We start from the raw sequence: 23,794 nt of genomic DNA on the forward strand, positions 1-23,794 counted from the left end.
TCCCCATTCACGTAGTAAAGTTTCAAACTATTCGGTAAATCGAGGTGGGAGAAAAGTTTTATAAACAGAACCTCTTTGACGCCACTTTCACATCACCTTAATACCCGGAACGCAAAAGCGAAAACGTCACATCTAGTTTGCGCTGAAATTTATTAAATTAACCAGAACGTATTTGTGAATGTTTTCAATGAAAACCAATTAACCTCGTTCTCCCCTACTAAAGAAAGGGGAAGTTCATATTTAACGTAACTTTATGAAAAGAAATAATATTATTAGCCATCTTTTGAAGAAGAGGTAATCAATGAAGGAATGCCTTTATCGCCGAATCGATGAATTCATCGAAGCCATGACTACGATCTAGGGGCAGAAAGGTACCAGTCCGAGCCAATTCATTCGCCTGTTATTACCTGGGGAAATATTTGACTCTCAGATGCAATCGGTTATCGTGCAAGATTAACGATCAGCGCCTCGCTTTTCGCTCGACTTTCCGCCAGAAATCAACGGCATATTCAAGGGGCTGTATAATTAATACAGGAAAGCTCCTCGCTGGCCACTCGAGCGAGCTTCGAGGCGTCCGACTTCTCGAACCTCGAGTCGAGGTACTTTGACAAGCGGGGAATGATCGACGGCCGATAATTTTATTTCCCAAAAGGTACACCTCTCGATATTCCATGAAATTCCTAAGAAATTCTATTTGACATTCCCTTTCAGAGATGAGCACGCGAGTGACTGGAGCTCCAAACAACTTTCGCAATATAGCCCAACCTAATCGGACGAACTGTTAAGTTTAACCCTTACACGAAAATTGGGTAATTTTTGTCCAGTCATCATGCACATTTTTACATAAAATACAAATATTTCTCTTCAAGAAAGAAATTTAGTTTAACCCTAAAGAAAGAAGTTAAGTTTAACCCTTACACGAAAATTGGGTAATTTTTATCCAAAGTCATCATGCACATTTTTACATAAAATACAAATATTTCTTTTCAAGAAAGAAATTCCCCAGTTTTTATTTACGACTATTATTAATCTATTTAATTATTAAACTACCCGCGTGAGGGTATGGAAAAGTGCCAGGCTGCAAATATAAAGTGCAGATTTCTGCCATGGGTTTGGATAAACATCACTCATTTTCTGTTTAAGGTGAAGTGAAACACGTCGAGAAACATGACCGATGTCGGTAAAAAGATTTTTCTATATACCTACGTTGCCGACGTTCATTTTTATATTGACAGCTGTGTCGAATTATATTGGGTATTGTACTAAATGGCATACTCCACCTGTCGTTTTCGTAGAATAATTAAAAGGAAGTCGAAGTAAAACTCCAGAAATCCTCTGGATTCGTGATTTTCGAGGCCCTAATTGACTGCGGAGTGACCCCCCGCGCCATCCGTGATTTCCGTGTCAACTAAATTTTCACTTCGAGACCTCTTATTCCCATCGTTTTAGCATAGCAGCGCATAAGACACTTTTTTCCTCTTTATCTCGTTCTAATACGAGTTTCTCGATTACCAGAGTGTTCTAAATTGTCGTACAACTACCTTCATCCTTTCGTTTCTAATATTAGAGCCTTCAATAATTTTCTACCGATCGAAATATGATATATTTACGCCATTTTGGTTCTGATCTGAGCTAAGTTAAACAATTATTTTCAAATATCCAAATTTTTAAAGTGTCAGGATAATTCCTAGGTGCTCACGAGTTATGTGTCAAAGTTTCAGACGGTTAGTTCCAATACCCTTAAAAACCTGTCTCATTCCAATTGACTGATTTGAGGAGGGTTTCACTTCACCTTAAGGAGTAACTGATAATGATAACTGACACAAACGAGCCGCGGGAATGTACCTGTATTTTATCGTAAAAATACTGCATCGGGTCTTATCCTAAAATAAGAGATAAATGTATGGACAGCATATTAGCAAATGTCGAATTGGAATATCACCTGGCTCTTCATAGGATCCGTGTTGATTTGACACATGTAAAGTCCGGCGTCATCTAGCTGCACACCTTTGATGTGTAGATTCCACATTGAATGGTCACCTCTTGAAACGGACACCCGTGGATTGTGCGTAATGACACGGTCGTGGATTGCTTGAATCGCCTTGTTGTCAGTTTTTACCCACCCGACCTGAAAACCATTATCAATGGATTCGATATCGATTGCTTTTCTTCCTCCTTTGGAAGATGCATGAAAGTATGTCATTTGCAATATTATGCAATATCTATTGAGCTCGTTCCTCGTAACACGTGTACCGGCAGACAAGAATGGCTTCCCTTCATTGAAGACAGACATTCATGTCTGCTGGAGTGTTCTTAACCGCATAAATAGCAACAATAGTGGGACCCAGTGCGTCATCAATAGGTTTGTTCGCGTTGACTGCACTTTCCACCCTCGATGGTAACGAGGGTACTACACTTTTCTTGAAAAGGGCAAAAGGGTAGATACACATTCGTCGACGTCCCGAACGCCAGAAACCTCACGAAAGTCCAAGATGACCGATTTAGTAGAGAGGTACGCGATTTTAAGGTTAATTGTTCCTTGGCTTCGCCTTCACCCTACAGATCACTTTTTTCTTTTGAACCTGTTGTTCACCTGCAGTCATAACGGAACTTATGATCGATTGTCTAAGAAAAGACTTCCGCGTCCACGCCGATGTGTAGCAAGCAACTTTGCGCGTCCAGTCTCCCCGGATTGGGCAGCGAGAGGAGGCCCCGCCCCTTTCCCAAGGAGACCCAGTGGCGCAGGCACAGGGATGCAAATAACCGAGCTCTGTTAAGCGCAATCTAGTTCAGCAGAACGCGGGCCACGGGATGCAATTTCCCGACGTGCACTCGACGCGATACCACTCGACCATCCCGGATTTGAAACCTCGGCAACTTCGGCGCTCGCAGGACCAATGGACGAGGAAGGATTGCCGCGTCACTTGGGTGAACTTCGGGGCGCCATTTGCATTTTCCGGAAGGAATATCGCGGCGCCCCTCCGATCGCGGGACTCCGCATGCGGTTACGGCGAGCGTCGCGACGCCGCTCGGAGACAATGGGAGGACTGATACTCCGTGGCCCCGCCATGTCTTGACATTATCTTACCGAGGCTCCGTCGCGACGTAGTTTGTCTTTTTGGAAAAACCCCGCTGGGGGCGAGTAAAACCCTCTTGCACCATCTCCCTGATGATCCTTGCTATCTGTGGCGGCAGAGATTTATTCCGCGGGAGCCATCGCGACGTTTTCGCGCCGATACTAATGCCGCTATTCGAAATCGATTCCTCGAGCAAAAAGGAGTACTTTCGACGATATCTTCTGAGATATCGGACCCTTAACGACTCATCGAAAATACGCGAACATCCGTAAGATGATATGAAAGGCGCTGAGAAATTTAATCGAGGTTGATTAATTAAAATTCATCTCTGCCTTTTGTGGTGATAATGCCCTTTTGAATACTGAAGTGGGAACGTAAGATGGCGCGTCACGTTAGCGGCATTTATATTTATATTTAAGTCTTTTACCGTCTACATTGAGAATTATGCGAACTGGTGCGTTCCATATGTCATTTCGGTAAAGCAATGATGAAGAGATCGATGTAAAACTGACAAAATCCCGGGAATTCCATTATTCTAACGACTGTTTAGGACCAACGTCGCCATCTGTGGCGTTTAGCTGAAAATAAATTTTTGCTGTATAAACACGTGTTAAACTCGAGACAAGCCAGCATTCTCTTACAATCGTTGGTGAAAATCTTTTCCATATTTTCCCATCTGACTCTGTAATATTCCATTTCTACGGTATTCTAAATCGTTCGAGCTACGTCCTGACAATCTTCATTTTCGATTCTAAGCCTTCGAAAAGCGTAGAAGATCGAACGTGCCAGGATCACGCCATGTTGGTTCTACTCCATGATAAATAAATTCATTCTTTATGAGATATGAAATTTCCTGAGTTTCAGAACCTACTTTAGGGCCTCCATCCCTAGTAGCACAAAATATTTGTCCTATATTTTCTATATACTTAATGAATATCGTACATTTTGTAAATATTTAGCAGACATTTGAAATATTTACGAAACGTTTACTTTAGAATATTATCTCCATAATATTTACATAATATTACCTCCATGTGTTTTCATAATATTTTTCTACCAGATATACAAAACATTTCGTTTCATTTTAATACAAGTATTTTTTTTAATATTATCTGCCGAATATATTATAAATGTTTTAAAAATATTTAAAATCAAAATCACACGTTTCGCTCCCATAATGGAATAGCGGAACGAAAATATTACAAAAATAAAAGAAGTAAATAAGTGAAGTGAAAAAATCTATTTTTATTATATGTTCATAAATTAAAAAATATAATCTCTGTATATGTTTATAAATTATTGAAACTAAATATGTCACTGAGATTTTCAACAAATATTTCAGATATCTTCGACTGAAATCTACAAAAAATCTTGAAAAATCTGTCGCTTGAGATATTTACCAAAGATTACAAAGAAATATTTATAAATTATTCTATGCTACTAGGGATATTCCCGTGGTAAAATTTGAAACGAATCCGTATACCCAGTTCGGAGAATACTTTCCCCAACGATTTGACTTTTCGGATATCTAATGGCTGACTCTTTCATATCATCTTAACTGCTCTTTGAAGAGAAACTGAACACAGCTTTCCGAATATTCCGAATGCAAGAAACCATCCGATAATGAATGGTTACAATAGCGTATGATAACGGATGATTATCAGAAGTCATGCAGTTTACATTATTTTGCGGCAGGGCAGTATTCGCCTTGCCTATGATAACTAGGAAGAAAGAGAAATTAACGACGACTGAATTAATGTGAGAGGATCGAAGCAAATAATTGCACGTGCAACCCTACATGTGTATAGTTTACGGTAACAATGGCCAGAAACACGCGGGTAATTTTTATACGTGTTTTCCCTTTATCACTGTTACTCTCTACCGTTGCGCAAGTTTAACGATGGGAAAGAGCTACAAACCGTCTACCATGATCCGACAATTACCGGTACATCGGCAAAGGCAGAATCGACACCGAATTGTAATTGAGTCCGTACCGATTGCCGTTGCGGAACTTTTACACGAGAGAGAATCCTGCCGAATCCAGGAACATTTTTCACATTGTTTATTCCACATGGGAACAGGAAACATAAAAAAAAGCGGCCGTGAATTTTTCCACCGTTGACGCGACTCTTAAGGGCGCACACCACCCCAGCGATTTTGCAGGGCCTCACGAGGACAACGATTCTGAACGTATTTCTAAACCGATCGAGCTTAACGAGTGCTCATATCGAAGATGAAATGTTGACCTGTGTTTGTATGGGAGCGATTTTCGATAAGTGGTCATTTTCATATAAAAAAATGCAACGACATAATTTCAATGCCCTTTTACCTAGGAAGGAGGTGCTCGATTGAAAATCGCTTCCATATAAACACACGTCAACATTTTATCTTTAAAACGAGCACTCGTTGAGCTCGATCGGTTGAGAAATACGCTCAAAATCGTTGTCCCCGTGGAGCACCTTTTTCAGGATTTTCGAGTATCTCGCGAGGAATTTGGGCATTCCTTAACCCTTTCGTTACCTTGGACGAGATATCTCACGACCCAATACTGGCCGATTAACGCTTTTGACAAGATATCTCGCGATCCAGTAGTAGCGGATTAACGCTTTTGACGATAATCTAGCTTTCTAGCACCAATATTTTGACATTCTGCGCCATCTGTGATTTCCAGGTCAATTAAATCTTCACTCCGAGACCTCGTATTCCCATCGTTTTGGTATACAAGAGCATACAACACTTTTTTTGCCTTTATCCCGTTCAAATGCGAGTTTATCGATTAACAGGGACTCTTGACTCTTGACTCTTTCGATTCTCATATCAGAGCCTTCGATAATTGTATATTGATCGAAATATGAGAGCTCGACGCCATTTTGGTTCTGGCCTGGGCTGAGTTAAACAATTTTTTTTGAAAAATCCAAATTTTGAACGTGTTAGGATAATTCTTAGATGATCAGGAGTGATGTGTCAAAGTTTCGGACAGTTTGGTCTAATACCCTTAAAAAAAGTGTTGTATTCGAATCGACGTTGATTCTACGAGACGCATCCTCGCGGATCGGAATGACAACGCGGTAACCATTTGCTTTGATCACGTGAAACTACCGTCAGAAGTGACGGCGTCCGGATTCTCGTAGCAAAAAATGCACGTAGATGTGCGCACTTGGATAAAATCTAGTCAAGCGGGACGATCATTAAAAATGTCATCGGAGCCCGGGATCGATCGCGTTTTATCCGCCGCGGCGAATGGGGCGATCGAAGAATGGTACAGAGATGAAAAGGACCGTTGTACGGATGCTGTAATATTCCGCAAATAGGACCTCAGCCGGAGGGGAGTAATTGAATTTTACTGGTCATCGTCGCATTGACGTCGGCCCAGAGCTAGAAACCCTCGAAGAGCGAGTTTGAATGGCTCTTGCGTGATCCGAACTCCGGCCTCGGTACATGCCATTCTGCGTAATACATGTAATATGTATGACCCGTCGACACACGGGAGCGGCAATAACTCCTAAACAAAAGTCCGAAAGAGCACGGCGGACTCACGGGGTAAACGAATAAAACCACCTAATCCAAGTCTCCGAAACGTCGAGAACCCCCAACGTCACTCGGGATGCGGTCCAATTATCCTGATTGCCGCCGCTTGATATTAAATCTAATTTAACTCCTGCATTAATCATTAGTCGTAGTCTGGTCTATTTATCCACAATACTTGAAAGTAGGGCGCGACGGCGCCATCCATCATAAGATGCGTTTACCGAGGAAAAGGAGGTACAAAACTTTACCTTGAATTGTCCCAGGTGATCGACGTGACAGGTAAACGTCGCGTCTCTTCCGAGCGGAACCGTCAGATTCGCGATCGACTGCCGAAATTCCGGCTGGAAGGCACCCCCTGAAACAGTCGAGGGATATCCAGAGTTATTACCGGCCATCGGAACTCTTATCGTGCCGTTTCCGAACCCTAAATCGAACGTCGAGGTGTCAATCGACTCGTTTAAACTGACTTTTGATTCTACTTCCGCATCTCCTCCGGCACTCGCTCGTTAGAAATAATTCATCGACCCAGTATTTCCGTAGCGTACCTCGGTTGAAATTAAGGGAAGCCACAATAAGACGTAAGGCAACCATGTTACCGGGTAGCGTAATGGAAGTAGAGCGCCCTCGACTACAGAGAAATTAGCAAGCCCAAGTTACGGCGTGGCGATGTAAAATTAAGAGTCCCTCGACGGAGCGGAGCGGAGCGGCGACGTCTTAAATGTCCTGATAACGATGCCAAATTCATGCTCGAACGTCGTTATGCAAGGAGAATATTAACCCCTCTCTCGATGTTTCAACGAGATCGGCTTGGAAATGCAAAAAAAATGCGCTATAAATGTTTCGGGTATATTCATCGCGGAATATTAAACTGAAGGTACTTCTATAAAAGCTTTCTTATTATCGATTCATTTCTCGCTGATTATCGCCGCAATGCATTTTTAGTTAAATTCGACACTAATATGCAGGGAAGATACGGAGGGAATTCGGAAATGCAAAAAACAAACGCGCTATAAATTTTTCGGGCATTATCATCGCGGAATATCAAATCAAAGGTACCTATATAAAAGCTTTCTTATTATCCATTCATGTCTCACTGATTATCGCCGCGATGCATTTTTCGGTTAAACTGGACACTAATATGCAAGGGAAGAAACGGGGGGAATTTGGAAATGCTAAAAGAACGCACTTAAATTTTTCGGGCATTATCATCGCGGAATATCAAATCAAAGGTACCTATATAAAAGCTTTCTTATTATCCATTCATGTCTCACTGATTATCGCCGCGATGCATTTTTCGGTTAAATTGGACTCTAATGTGCAGGGGAGGAAACGGAGAGAGTTCTAACTTGGTTCTTAAATGTTAAACTAAAAATGTCGAACGTCGTTTCCACGTCGCGACAATAACGGACGTCAAATGTTCTCTGAACGTTATGAAATTAATCGTCGATCATGATCGAAGCGGAACATTATCGAGAATACCTCGTACCCGGGATCTTTAACAGTCGGCCTCGCATCGAATATTTCAGCGACGTTAAACGGTCCGATTTTGTGGTGAGCTTGCCGTTAAGCTTCGAAGGCTTAGCATGGACTATTGAGCTGAAAGCGTGACTTTAAAGATCCTTTCGTTTTTTTGATCACCAAATCGTAGTACTATCCCATTTTAAATTATTTTCGACGTACACCTGTCAGGAATCCAATTGAAAATGTGCATTTCATTTTGGAAAATCCGCGAAAAATGTACTATTAACGTGTCAGGGAATAATTAAGAACATTTTTAATTTACTTACCATATATGCTCGTGAATCGAAATCGATGAGTAAAATGATTCGTTTCCATCTTGGACTTTATTTTTTAAAAACATTCATGGCTCGACAGCGATACCGGATGATGGATTTTATTTTTTTATTTTACATTTAAAAGGATCGTACCCCTAGATTAGGATCCAACCAAGCTCATTATGTTCATGTTTCGTCAATTTAATATTATAATAAATTCAAGTTTGTTTCGTTCGCGACAAGTCCCACTTCATTCGGGTACGTTCCTTCCTCGCGTGAGCAGTTGTACGAATATCCCATTTTGCAATTCTACTTGCAAAAACAATCCGGATTCGTACAACAACTGCCCGACAAACTATCCGGGCGGAACACAATTTTAAAACACCCCATCCGAGAGGCGCATCGGCGATTCGCAACCTCCCATCCGGCTCATCTAAGTGTCAAACGTGTCGTTATCGCGGAATCGCTCCGTGAAATCACTCGACGAAGCGATCACCCCCGACTCCTGATTAGCAGCCCTCTCTCTTGGAAGTAAACCATTCACGGGGTAGTACAACTCGTTGAACAAATTCCTCCCTCTCGATTCTCCCATTCCGCACTTAACGCTCCTGAAAAGCCGCCGAGCGCGTCCCGGCCGCGTGCGTGGGAAATAAATTGAAAAGGGTGGACGGAGCGAAGGAGGGCGGGGAGAAAAAAGGCCCGAAAAAAAGCACAGAGAGACAGAGTGGCGGCCCGGCGTGCAAACGGGCTTGCGCCCGCCGATTCACGGATTTGACTTTCTCCACGCCGCTTGCGGCACGCGGTAATTCGATATCGGATAAATGAGCGGAAATATACCCGTCGGCGTCGATATTGAATATCCGCGCGCGTGCCCGAACGCTATCGCGTTCAAGGGGGCTCGTGTTCATGCAAATCGCTTTTTCGCCCTCTCCTCCCTCCGTCTCGCTCCGTCGCCCGGTTTCACTCTCCGTCCCTCTCTTTTCTACGTCCGCCGTCCATCCGCACCGCTCGGTTCGTCCCTCTTCGAAACGATAAACACGGATCGAGCCTGCCGAGTTTGACAGCGCGTTGCGCCGATTAACGAAATTATGTTTCGTGCTTCGTTACGAATTGATTGCCGTCGCGGATTGCCGGCCGCCCCGGCGCCTACCCTCCTGTGAATGGCCACGAAAGGTTCACTGTTCCTTGTCGCGAGTTTACAAAATCTACGTACTAAAATTCACGGATTGACGTCTACGCGGAGAACAATAATTTCGTTACAATTACTATAGGGAATTACTACATGGTTAAGATACTGTGGGAAGTAAAACTGCGTAAATGGTGAGTGACCACGTGGAATGGTAAATGTAACCTTGCTAAAAGGTGCTGTATCCATGGCGCTACGTTTAAGGGGATGTGGAAGTGGCATCTGAGGGGCCGATCGTTCATGAAACTTGCATGAAATTGAACGACAACTTAACTGGGTGTACCGAATCGTTTCATATTTTACAACGTCAGTATGGAGTCTATAAAGAAGGTTCTGACAATCGTGAAATTATATTTTTTGTACAACATTTTTCAAGTATCTATAAACAAATTGTTGAAAAATTGTAATTTCGTGAGTTTCAGGACCTTCCTTATAGTCTCCATATTCATGTACGAAAGTTTAAAGCGACTCGGTAAACCCAATTCAGAAAAAAGTTTCATTAACAAAACCTCTTCGACGCCACTTTCGCATCACCTTAACACATTTGCGACCGCTGACGTAAATTCACGTCTTTTCAAGTTCTAATCCTGGTTGCCGCTGACGTGAATCACGTCCATAACGATACACGATACAAGTTTGCGGCAACCAGTTTCAGAATTTCATTATTTTCGGTGGTACTCAGTATTTGAAACGGAAAAAATTTGGTGGTCGCGAATGTGTTAAAAGGTGCAGGAGTGATCACCATTTTGAATGGTGATATTAATTATACGAAGAGATACTGAAATTTCTGTCGGCAAAGTAAAATGAATAAATAAATACAAGATTTAGAGGTTCAACTGATTGTGAGATCGACATTTCGACTCTGACTATCTGGAAAGCAATTCTGCGCGAAAATTCCCCGTTCGAAAAGACTTTATAACCCTCTTCGACTTCATTGGAAACACGATAGTCCCGATACCGATCGAAAGCTGGTAAAAGAGCCGTTTATCGTAAAACACCGGTAACAGAATGCAGGAGTATTATTCGGCAGGGAAAAGGGACAATCGCCGTGGGATCTTAGGAGCTGCACCCAGAGAAAATCCATCGAAGTGAGAGCGGATCGCCAGGAAGACTTTGCGACGTCCCCCGAAAGGAGAGCGCGAAGAAACGCGGAAATAACGATGCGTTTTCGCCGCTGGCGTTACGACCCCCCCGTTTACAGCGGCGAAATAAATCCCGAGCTCGCATCCGCGGAAAAGAACGCATACAGGCAGCTGCACCGGTCAAGGAGATATCCTCAAGTTTTGGGAAAAATTCCGGAAGACAGTGCACCTCGACCGGAAGGACGCATCTCCCATTGGTTTCACTTCCTCTGTTAAAAGGAAACCCCCGAAGAGAAAAGTCCAGCTTCCAGAGCGCGAGTTTATGGACCCAACGTGATTCGGGAAGCCGAAAACAGAGTCGAGGATTTGAATAAAAAACCACTTTACGCGTTACGACGCCTCTTCACGACGCGCGCATAAACGCTGGAGGTGGAGATGTGCAAGAGGAACAACACTAGATGTCTAAAGTGCGAGGCCGAGGAGATATAAATTGAGAAGGGGAGGAAGGAAACTCGAATCTAACGCGGAAGTGTAATAGGATTTTTTTGTCATTTTGAAGTTTTTCTGATTTTGCATTCGCGGTGCCGAAACAAAGGGCGAATAAAGAACGGAAGAAGTCCTGGGCTGTATTAATCTGCGCGGCTGTGAAAAAAGGGCCAAGGAAGTGCAGCTGCGTTTTCGCCGCTTTAACAATCCCGCGGAAAATAAAGGAGGAATGAAAGATGCGAGCGCCCTTTCGCTTTCCGCGTTATTACCCTATGTTTTTGAATATGCTTATGAATAATGTCGAGCCTCGAAACGCGGGAAATGAAGACGCGGCCAGGAGATATCCGCGTTATCGCGAGAGGCCCTGCGCTCGTATATCAAGCCGGCGTCAACGTATCCGGCTTTATTGTATCTTCTATATTGAACGTCACAGATTTACGCTTGTCGTTTATGTGGCCGCCGCCTTAATGCGGTTTACGTTTATTGTCCCGTGAAGTACTTCCGGTTCGGCATAATAAGACGCCCCGGCGTTCCCCCGAAGCCGTGCTTCGGAATCAACCGTTTCTTTTTTCATTTTTGCGAAATATTTCAACCTCGTATAGAAGAAACGCAACCAGACTGAGCGAAAGCTTTTTTCCATTTCATTTTTAACGCCAACGAAGGAGCATTTCCTTTCCCTTCCCATTCTCTGGTACGCCACCGATAGTAAATGTAATCTCATTTCATTATTAAAGGAAAACATGTACTATGTACATTTAAGTATGTAATATATGCAACATACACCTGATTTTCCCTCCTGATGCCGACTCTTTATACGAGGATCCGATGTAAGCTTTATTAAGTAGGTTTACCAATATTCCAGTTTCCCTGTATTTTTTGGGATTACGTGTGTGACATCTTTACAGGCAAGAAATCCAGTAGAATCAAGAGAGGAGAATTAAAAATGCCGCCATCAAATTAAATCGATACAATTATTGGGTCATTTTGTATTCGTTTAGCGTCTGGAAAGAGATATCACTGTCATCTGGCCATGTAATGTTTCAATCGACAAAAAAGTGTTACGTCTCTATCGCATGATTTTTTCTTTAGTCAGCAAATTGCGCTCTGGGGCGAATAAACCCTAGTAGCACAGAATAATTTCTAAATATTTGTTTCTAATCCGTGCTAAATATCTCAAGCGATAGATTTTTTAAAATGTCTTGTATATTTCATTCGAAGATATATAAAATATTTGTTGAAAATCACAATGACATACATAGTTTTAATAATTTAGGAACATATATCAAAATTATATATTTTTTCACTTATAAACACAGTAAAAGTACATTTTTTATTTTACTATCATTATCGGACCCCTTCATTTGGTATCAAAAAACATGACAAATTTTTACAATATTTTCGTTCCGGTATTTCATTATGGGAGCAGAACGTGGGATTTTGATTTTAAATATTTTCATAACCTTTATAATATATTCGGCAGATAATATTTAAAAAATAATCATACTAAAATGAAACGAAACGTTTTATATATCTACAAGAAAAATATGACGAAAACACGTGAAGCTAATATATAATATTCTAAAGTAAATGTTTTGCAAATATTTCAAATGTCTGCTAAATATTAAAAAATGTACGATATTCGTTAAATATGTAGAAAATATAAGACTAATATTTTGTGCTACTAGGGAACATATCTCAAAGTTTCAAAGAAATCCGTGCACTGGTAAAAATGGTAACAAACTGAGATGCATATTCATATTTTAAAAGGCCATAATTGAATCTTCTTGGATAAGCTTCATAAATTCTACATAAATTCCGTGATTGGAGAAAACTTCATTCGCCCCAAGAAATTATTTTAAAGAAACGTCCACCTTAATACAATAGCCCGATTTTTTTCTTATGAATCTCGAAAGCAAGAAGTTTCAATTATTCGACACATCGTTAAACACTTCGACGACGTCGATGTTCTCCACCGAGATATCGTTCAACATACGCGATGCAATTTCTTGTGCAAGTATGGCCGAGGCAAACATGCAAACAAACGTGTTTAAGAGTTCCGTACGATTCGCTAACGTCTCCGTGCTTGAGCGTTCGATCGGAAAATTCAATGGAAGACGTTCCACGAGACGTATCACTTCGACGATGAAACATATTCGACATTAAGGTGAAATGAAACACGCCGAGGAAGTTGATCGACGTCGGTGAAAAAGACTTTTCTAAATACCTACGTTGCCGACGTTCGTTTTTATATCGACAGCCGTGTCGAATTATATTGAGTATTGTTCTAAATGGCATACTCGACCTGTCGTTTTCCTACAATAATTATAAAGAAATCGAAGTAAAACTCGAGAAATCCTCTGGATTCGTGATTTCCGAGGCCCTAATTGACTGCGGAGTGACCCCCTGCGCCACCCGTGATTTCCGTGTCAACTAAATTTTCACTCCGAGACTTTGAAATGAAATACAAATATTTCCATCGCTTTAGCATGGCAGCGCGTAAACCATTTTTTTCGTCTTTATATCGTTCTAATGCGTTTCTCGATTACCAGAGTGTTCTAAATTATCGTACAATTGTCTTGACACTTTCGTTTCTAACATTAGAGCCTTCAATAATTTTCTATCGGTCGAAATATGATATCTTGACGCTATTTTAGTTCTGGTCTGGGCTAAGTTAAACAATTTTTTTTTAAATATCTAAATTTTGAAAGTGTCAGAATAATTCCTACGTGCTCACGAGTCATGTGTCAAAGTTTCGAACGGTTCGATACAATAACCAAAAAAAAGAGTGTCTTATTCGATTCAACTGATTTGAGGGGGGTTTCGCTTCACCTTAAGATGGAGTGCCACTGGTCTCAAACCACAAGAAAATTCGGAACGGCATGATTTCTACATACGAATGAATTTCCTTAGACATCTTTACGAAGAATAGAGGCGAAAACCTCCGTTGAAGATTTTCGAGAGTTTCGAAGATGCGATTTCCACAAATGAAAAATAAACTTTCTACCTAATCACTCGCGTTAACGAGTTTTCACCCCCATCGAACCGATACTTTTTTCTTGAACCTTTAATTATTCATTCAAAGAAGAAAGTTTGTCGATTTTGAAGGGAATATTTACAAAGGGACAAAGCCAAAACTATCGGAGGGCGGTCCTATTCCAGGGATCACGGGCAAGAAGACGTAATTGTGCCTAAACCCTAGTAGCACAAAATAGTTGTCCTATATTTTCTATATATTTAACGAATATCGTACATTTTGTANCGATTTACAAGAAATATTGCAGATATCTTTGAATGAAATCTACAAGAAATCTTAAAAAATCTGTCGCTTGAGATATTTAGCAAAGATTACAAAGAAATATTCAGAAATTATTCTATGCTACTAGGGAACAAACGATAAGGTTAAACTAAAGTTGTCTCTTCGAGGAGTGGACAGAAAGGGCACTTAGTCTTGGATCACAAAATCGAGCAGTTGGCTCTTAATCGGAATACTCTAGTTTTGAGACATACGCACATATTTGTCTGATAACAAGCCGTCATCCCAGGCTGCGAGATCAACGAAATATAGGAAACTGTCGATAATGGACATATATATCTAAATTCCTCCTAGAATTTTAACTCTTCTCCTTCGTATAATTCAATAAACAAGTAGATACTTGAATTTTGTTCACAGGGGAGAGAAATTCCGTCAAGGCTATCACAAGGCGCTCAACTCGTTTAACATCGGTGGCACGAGATTGCTTGTAACCGCGTAACGCGGTCTTCATAATGTCATACGCCGAAAGGAAGCAAACGCGGTAAACGAAATAAAATTCTCGCGCTCATATGCAGTATGTGCATTCGCTTGCTTATATGGGATAGAAAATATGACTTTCTCCGGCTGTTCGTCCCAGCGTGTACTCTGGGCGGAACCTTAAAGCGGCTCTATTTATACAGACTGAACGGAATTGGATGTATATGCGAGAGAGTAGTCGTACCGAGCGGATCGCATCAAAGAGAGCGAAATCGAGAAGTTCCACGTACGATCGAACACGCATCGATGTCACCTCCGAATCGCCGCCGCGCCCACACCAATTACTTAATTGAATCTGGATCGATCGCGAGGACCTGGTCATCTCTGTCCTCGGTAAATTGCTCAGTTCCGGAAGGTCACTCTGGAAACCAGATCGCGATATCACGTGAAAACGCCCCATTAATACGCCTCCATGATATCGTCAAGTGATCGCCAGGGATATAAAAGCATCTTCGGTGGGTTTTACCCTACGCGGGACGGATTGGGCCGCACGTAATTATAATTGCAATGAAATATAATCGACTATCCGGAGCAATTGCTAATGCAATTGCGTGTAAAATTCCCCGATAATGAATAATGCGGACCCGGAGTGATTTTTTCACGAGCCATCGACCACGCGGACGGATAATCGTATAAAATGCAGCTCCATTGCACACCGTGGACCCGCGATGGTCATTCAAATAATCAATTTCCAGGTGGAAATAGATACGCGATGCGGCTAAATTTGACCTATGCAATAGGAATTAATGGCAAGCCAAATATACCCTGCAAACCTAGGGAAGGTATTACCCTCTGCTATTTAATTAGTGAAATTACCATGCTTGAATCACCGAATCGCAATCCGATTTATCTCTCCACATTTCCTTCGGCGCCGTTCCCGGATGAAGTATGTAAGAATGCAGCTTAATCGATTTGCAATTTAGGAATCCTTACAATCTCGTCCCTAAGGTGAAAGGGACGTCGGCGAGTCTCCTCGACTTCTCGTAGCGCATAATCGATCCCCGCGACTTTATCGCACTCGCGGACGTTCTGTCATTTCTTCGACGCAATCTGTCAAAAGTCGGCCTCGCTCCCTGCAAGACCAGGCTTCGAATTTTGCCCGCGCTTGCCAGGGTGAAATTAACTTCGACTTGGAACGCCGACACCCTGACGTAACCGACTTCGACTCTTAAGGCCGTGTTCGAGGAAATTTAGCAAACGCTTCCGCTGCGGCGAATTTGCATTTAGACGATCGCTGCGGAACAAGCTCGAGGCGCACCGCGACGAATCGAATCCGGCTCAAAGACACGATTAATTGAATAAACGCAAATGCCTATCAGGGGCCCCTGAAACACTACGAGTCCGTCCCGAAAGAGAGGGCACTCGACAGGAGCTGCTGAAAGAAAGTCGACACGCGAAACTTTTCCCGAGTTTCCCACCCACTTTCCTCCCGCCCGAGTACGTCGCCGCGTTGAGAGAGAGAGAGCCCTTCCAAAGGGCCGATAAAAGTGGTTCCAATATTTTCCATTCGTCATCGACGAATATTTGGCCGGGGAATCAAACATTAAAGGCTAATTAATGCCCTTTGTGCGGTCTTTACCCGCGCGTTTCAACGACTCGCCGCCATTCCCGGCGACCGCGTTTCGGCAATTGCAATCGTCGAAGAAGAAGCCACGCCTGGTGAATGGAGGTATTACAATACCTATTAGAAATGCATTCGCGGGTAACGAGAGGGGTAAAAAGCTTTGTAGTAGCTTCGAATACCGTCCTCTTTCAAATTTCAAACGGTTCGCAGGGTGTGGCGGGATGGCAAAAAATTCTTGCAAACTCTTTTAGGAAAGTAATGGCGGCCATTGAATATTCATGTTTGCTGCGGACATCGAGCCGGGTTATGGAAATCTGTTGACATTTTCGGCCCGATATAACGAGGCTTCGTTTTTGCGATACTTTTCAAAAGCTCGTCGGGGTTACTTCTATTCCCGATACGACAAACACTCTGCTTCGTACCGAGACTAAACGCGAAAATTGTTCGCGTACGCGCGAGCCTTTTTTCGTTACTTTGTTGCCTTCGGAAAAACATATCACATGGCTGAGCCTGCGAAGCTAACCCGCAATTGCTCTCCATTAACAAGTTGCCGGGTACTGGGGTGCTTTTCCTGATAGAATGTAAATAAGGGGAGCATGTATCCGGATATGTACGCTGGAAATGGGTGGCGGCCATCTTAGGGTATTACTTAATACCCGAAATTGCCTTTTAATCATATTTCAATTGCGCGCACTTGCCACGAACAGTGCAATATGTTTTTCCATAAATTTGGGAATTTCTTCTTGGGAAAGACGAACGTCGGCAACGTAAATATTTTGAAAAATCTTCTTTATCGACGTCGATCAAGTTCCTCGACGTGTTTCAGTTCACCTTAAGGCCGTCATATTTGTCCTTCCGTCCACCCATCAACGTGTTATATTGGCAAGATCAATGCACACCTCGATTGCGGCAATGGCCGAGCAAAGCGCACGTACCATAAAGTGGCAGTTCATAAACATACGGTGTAACGCGTGGTTACCGCGGAATACCAATTTGACAGAGAGCGCTCGATAAACTGGTTTATCGTTTCGCCAAACGAGGCTTGCAAGTGCCGATGTTAACGCCACCTCGTTCCCTGGCCATTCGAATCACTTTTTCCCGCGGGTGTTTTCAGTTAATTCCACCCTAAAACTTTAGCAAGCACCGTCTTCCGTAATTAAGCCTCGATGATTGACTTCAGTCTGGAAAAGTTTTCGATAGGCTGCCGCGACCATAATAACCTAGATAAAGGTTAATTAAAAAATTCCTTTTGTTAATAAGAACCTCTAGATGCATCTGCCCGTAGAAGGGAAACTGTAACTTTTCACAGAGCGCAAGCTTAAATCGGTTAAATTAATTAGTCCTTCCTTCAAACTACACCCTGTTCCGATAACAGCGATCAGTCTGAATCTGATTAAAAAATGCGATCAAGTTTGATTTCTAGATAGGGCCAGTAAATTGCATTTTACCCTGAGAGCATTTATTATTCCTTAGTATAAATATCTAAATGTTTTAACTCTATAATAGGTTCCTACAAGCACTAGATACATTGACACGAAGTTACCCAGAGTACCTTCAGAAGTCTAGTTCAAGTATAATGCCTGTTTTTATTCACCCACTATTGCAGAACACTTTTTATTCCCCACTGAACAAAAAGCGGAATCGCTTAAAGAATAATTTGTTCTTTTGATCTTCAATTCCTTTGATCGAAACTGGTCTGACAAAAAATGTAACTCAGGTACTGAGCTACTAAATAATTACCTGCTGATATCAAACATTTAACAGCTCTCCTTAGCTAAGCAAGAGGTGATCATTGTAACCTATCAAATATTCTACACATCATGGAATCCTTAAAGTAGGACGTCCGTGAAATAGGCGTACTTCCGTCACATATCCTGTCAAATTTTGAATGGACTTAAGGTGATATGAAACGGTCAATCTACATATATCAGAAAAGACAAATCGTAGCGGCAATCAGGAATAGAATTTAAAATGACGTGAATTCACGCCAGCGGTCGCGAGCGAATATGTTAAACCAACAGCCCGACGAATGATTCGTTAATTGGGGGGCAAAAATCGACTCACCGAAGTTGTCGTTAGGATAAATCAGCAGAGCCAGCAAGACCGCCAGGGGTATCCTTTCGCGATCCACCATACTGCCAGGATCATGGATGCAGCTGTAGCAGAAAAAATCGGAATTAAGACGCGGTTCCGCAAGCGGTCGACGCGACACCGAGTAAAGCGGTTCAATTAGCCGAGGGAGCCCTCCTTGCCCCTTAATGACATACGCGACCAACGTGGCGATTAGCCCGGCTGGGGTGCCAAAATTTCCCTGAATTACGCCGCATAAGAGGGTGCAAAAGTCCGCCCCGGAGTAGTCGGAAATGAGGCCGAAATAAGGGGAAAGTAAGCAAGGGACCGCCCCGACTTTGCCCAGAACTAAGCGCCGAAATAAATTTAATATCCCGCGCATTTCAATGCACTTTTCAAAGTAATTCCATTAGTTAGCTCTCAATTTTTAACCCCCCTCCCCGCGCCCTCCCCGGCTCGGCGTCTGCCGATCTCTTAAAAGGGGCGGCAGCGTGCTCGAGCTAATCTGCATTTGAAATTTCATTCGTGTCGTATGCGAAATGAACTCTTCAGGGCCCCTGAAGGGACCGCGCCGAATGTGTATCGCGCGTTAATTTAGAAAGCACCAAAGGATGCCGTACAGCCTCGATGGCGGATGCTGATATATGTCGGTATATGCCGATGCCGATCGATCCCGTCTCGTATGCGAAATAAAATCACGACTTGTCGATAAAAAGCCGAAAAAGCCCTAGTAGCTTAGAATAATTTCTGAATATTTCTTTGTAATCTTTGCTAAATATCTCAAGCGACAGATTTTTTAAGACGTCTTGTAGACTTCATGCGAAGATATCTGAAGTATTTGTTGAAAATCTCAATGTTATATTTAGTTTCAATAATTTATAAACACATAGAGAAATTATATTTTTTTAATTTATGAACATCTAATAAAAGTACATTTTTTCTTCACGGCTATTATCGGACCCGTCATTTGGTATCAAAAAACACGACAAATTTTTCTAATACTTTCGTTCCGCTATATCATAATGGGAGCAAAACGTGTGATTTTGATTTTAAATCTTTTTAAAACGTATATAATGTATTCGGCAGATAATATTTAAAAATCTGTGGTAACCCTTGAAACTGATAACGTAATTTAAATTACACTAATGTAAGGCTGAATTATATACCTTATACATAACCTCAAACATAGCCGTAAATAAATTTCTTGAGAGGACGTTAAAACCGGGAGCGAATTGGAAATCCTTTTCCTTCTATCAAGACCAAAATGAAATCCCGAGAACCCTTGAGACGAAAAAGTATGTTTTCGTTTTATTAAAAAGAATCAAAGTACGCCACGGTGCCATCTTAATGGCAACGACCAGTCCGAAGTCGATACCGATATCGATATCGGTGTCGCTGGCGGTTCCGATACCCGTGTATCGATCCGCCTCGGAATGCAGGATAAAACCGGAACTCGGCAATAAATACGCGAGGCGCGATGACGGCGTTTCGGACAGATATCTCCTGTGCGAACTACGTCATTATACCTCGCGCTGACCGGTCCTGTACCGGTACGTGTTCGCCCGTCATGCGAGTATTAATCTCACGCGAGAGGAGCGCTGATCCAAACTCGTAATATATTAAAGACGTCAAACACGGCCGCACGAGTCCCCGGTCCTCGTATGCTTGCAAGCCCACCTCGACTCCAGCCTCTACATCGATATCGGAACCGATAGGTTACGGCATTGGTCAACGACTTCGTATTTATGGTTTTAAGGTGATATGAGAGTCGCCTATATATACCTGGGGAGTCAGATCGTTGGTAAAAGTATTGTCCTAATTGGGTGTACCGATTCGTTTCAAATTTGACCACGGGAATATGGAGACCCTAAATTAGGTCCTGAAACTCACGAAATTTCATTTTTCGTACAAAATATACTTATTTGCCATGGACTAGAAACAACATGACGTGGCTCGTGCACGTTTTCGATGTTTTACGATTCCTGGAGGTTTCGAATCCAAAACGAAGAGTTTCAGAACCTAGCTCGAACAATTTAGAATACCGTAGAAATGGAATAATGCAGAGTCAGATGCGAAAATATGGAAAATACTTTTACCAACGATTAAAAGAGAATGCTGATTTGTCTCGCAGCTAATGCGTGTTTTTAGAGCAAAAATTTAGTTGCAGCTAAACGCCACAGATGGCGACGCTGGTCCTAAACAGTCGTTAGAATAATGAATACTCGGGTTTTCGATAGTTCAACGTTGATCTCTTTATCATTACTTTACCGAAATGACATATGGAACGCTTAATTTCCTATAATTCTCAACGTAGAGGGTAAAAGAGTTCAACATAAATACAACATACAACATGTTCTACAATTATATCTAAATCAATAGGTATGGTATGCACTTAACCATTTACGGTTTCACGATGCGACGATGTACGTAAGGAGTAACAAGACAACGGGTGCAACGACCAATCAACTCAATTGACACTCGAAACCCTGGAGTACCTTGATTAATTAGGCGTATTGACTTCAGGCTCTGCAACGATATTTGAACCAGTAGATATGGTGCCACTCTACGACTTCGTATACATGGTGTTAGGGTTGCGATGATGTATGGAACGTGAGCTAAGACAAGTGTCGAGACAACCAGACAATTGAGTTGACTGTTGTAATTTTGGAGTACCGCGTAATCATGAGGGTAGATATCTTATGGTCCCCGTCAGTAGTTTGTACGGGTCCGGCATGTGTCTGACATGGGAAAGGCTGTACTGTCCTCTAAGGTCTGCGCAATTAGCCGATAAATGCCACGCATTTAGAACCGGCAAAGAGTCGAAGTCTCGGGCTGTAGTCGCGGTGAACCACACAGCAGCGACATTAAATATTGAAGGACAGAGGAACACCGAAACGGACCACGAGGAGAGAAGGCAAAAAGCTCTCAACGTTATTCTTTATGCAGCTACGCTAATCGGCTCTGGAGGGATTTTCATTTATTCAATACATAAATCACGACCAATATGTTCGGAAGCGGAATTTCTCTAAAATCTCGTCCGTTGCTACGCCGCGAGACCGAAACACGATGTTGAGAGTCCGTTGTTATTACTTAAGGTGATGTGAAAGTGGCGTCGAAGAGATTTTGTTTATAAAACTTTTCTCCCAACTCGGTTTACCGAATAGTTTGAAACTTCACAACGTGAACAGCGAGACTATAAGGAAGGTCCTGAAACTCATGAAATTTCAATTCTTTTCAAATTTCTTTATAGGTATTTTTAAAATAGTTTATAAAAAATGAAATTTCGCGAGTTTCAGGACCTACCTTAGGGTCTCATTATTCGTGTTTTAAAGTATGAAACGATTTGAGACACCCACTTCGTAGAAAAGTTTTATAAACGATTGAGTTTTCGGATGCCACTTTCACATCCCCGATGATATGAAAGCCGCTCAGAAATTTAATCGAGATCGATAAATTAAAATTCATCTATACCCTTTTTGGTGGTAACGTTATTTTGAATACTCAAGTGGGAACATAAGCTGGCGCGTCCCGTTACCGACATTTATATTTATGTTAAAGTATTTTACCGTCTACGTTGAGAATTATACGAACTCAAGCGTTCCATATGTCATTTCGGTAAAGTAATGATGAAGAGATCTATGTAAAACTGTCGTAATTTCGGGAATTCATTATTCTAACGACTGTTTAGGACCAACGTTGCCATCTGTGACGTTTAGCTGCAACTAAATTTTTGCTCTAAAAACACGTGTTAGCCCCGGGACAAGCCATCATTCTCTTGCAATCGTTGAGGAAAGTATTTTCCATATTTTCCCATCTCACTCTGTAATATCCCACTTCTACGGTATTCTAAATTGTTCGAACTAAGCCCTAAAACTCGTCATTTTATATTCTAAGCCTCCAAGAAGCGTAAAGCAGCGTAAACGTGCACGGATCACGCCATGTTGGTTCGGGTCCATGATAAATAAATAAATTTTGTATGAAAAATGATATTTTTTTTAAGACGTCTTGTAGACTTCATGCGAAGATATCTGAAGTATTTGTTGAAAATCTCAATGTTATATTTAGTTTCAATAATTTATAAACACATAGAGAAATTATATTTTTTTAATTTATGAACATCTAATAAAAGTACATTTTTTCTTCACGGCTATTATCGGACCCGTCATTTGGTATCAAAAAACACGACAAATTTTTCTAATACTTTCGTTCCGCTATATCATAATGGGAGCAAAACGTGTGATTTTGATTTTAAATCTTTTTAAAACGTATATAATGTATTCGGCAGATAATATTTAAAAATCTGTGGTAACCCTTGAAACTGATAACGTAATTTAAATTACACTAATGTAAGGCTGAATTATATACCTTATACATAACCTCAAACATAGCCGTAAATAAATTTCTTGAGAGGACGTTAAAACCGGGAGCGAATTGGAAATCCTTTTCCTTCTATCAAGACCAAAATGAAATCCCGAGAACCCTTGAGACGAAAAAGTATGTTTTCGTTTTATTAAAAAGAATCAAAGTACGCCACGGTGCCATCTTAATGGCAACGACCAGTCCGAAGTCGATACCGATATCGATATCGGTGTCGCTGGCGGTTCCGATACCCGTGTATCGATCCGCCTCGGAATGCAGGATAAAACCGGAACTCGGCAATAAATACGCGAGGCGCGATGACGGCGTTTCGGACAGATATCTCCTGTGCGAACTACGTCATTATACCTCGCGCTGACCGGTCCTGTACCGGTACGTGTTCGCCCGTCATGCGAGTATTAATCTCACGCGAGAGGAGCGCTGATCCAAACTCGTAATATATTAAAGACGTCAAACACGGCCGCACGAGTCCCCGGTCCTCGTATGCTTGCAAGCCCACCTCGACTCCAGCCTCTACATCGATATCGGAACCGATAGGTTACGGCATTGGTCAACGACTTCGTATTTATGGTTTTAAGGTGATATGAGAGTCGCCTATATATACCTGGGGAGTCAGATCGTTGGTAAAAGTATTGTCCTAATTGGGTGTACCGATTCGTTTCAAATTTGACCACGGGAATATGGAGACCCTAAATTAGGTCCTGAAACTCACGAAATTTCATTTTTCGTACAAAATATACTTATTTGCCATGGACTAGAAACAACATGACGTGGCTCGTGCACGTTTTCGATGTTTTACGATTCCTGGAGGTTTCGAATCCAAAACGAAGAGTTTCAGAACCTAGCTCGAACAATTTAG

The 23,794-nt window shown here is 41.9% G+C and overlaps 1 protein-coding gene across 1 annotated transcript in view; it reads right to left on the reverse strand.

The window, feature by feature from the left end:
• Positions 1 to 18,622, reverse strand: part of LOC105695867 (lachesin) — a 35,254-nt gene extending 16,632 nt beyond the window's left edge. The window contains exons 1-3 of the mRNA XM_023434830.1: positions 18,553 to 18,622; positions 6,854 to 6,960; positions 1,943 to 2,128 (exon numbers count right to left, since the gene is read on the reverse strand). Of these exons, the coding sequence (XP_023290598.1) occupies positions 1,943 to 2,128; positions 6,854 to 6,960; positions 18,553 to 18,622 (363 nt within the window). The remainder of the gene's footprint in view (positions 1 to 1,942; positions 2,129 to 6,853; positions 6,961 to 18,552) is intronic.
• Positions 18,623 to 23,794: the final 5,172 nt, after the last annotated feature.

The sequence above is a fragment of the Orussus abietinus genome, unplaced genomic scaffold, assembly GCF_000612105.2.
Source record: "Orussus abietinus isolate OABI.00-Male unplaced genomic scaffold, Oabi_2.0 scaffold111, whole genome shotgun sequence".
Taxonomy (NCBI): domain Eukaryota; kingdom Metazoa; phylum Arthropoda; class Insecta; order Hymenoptera; family Orussidae; genus Orussus; species Orussus abietinus.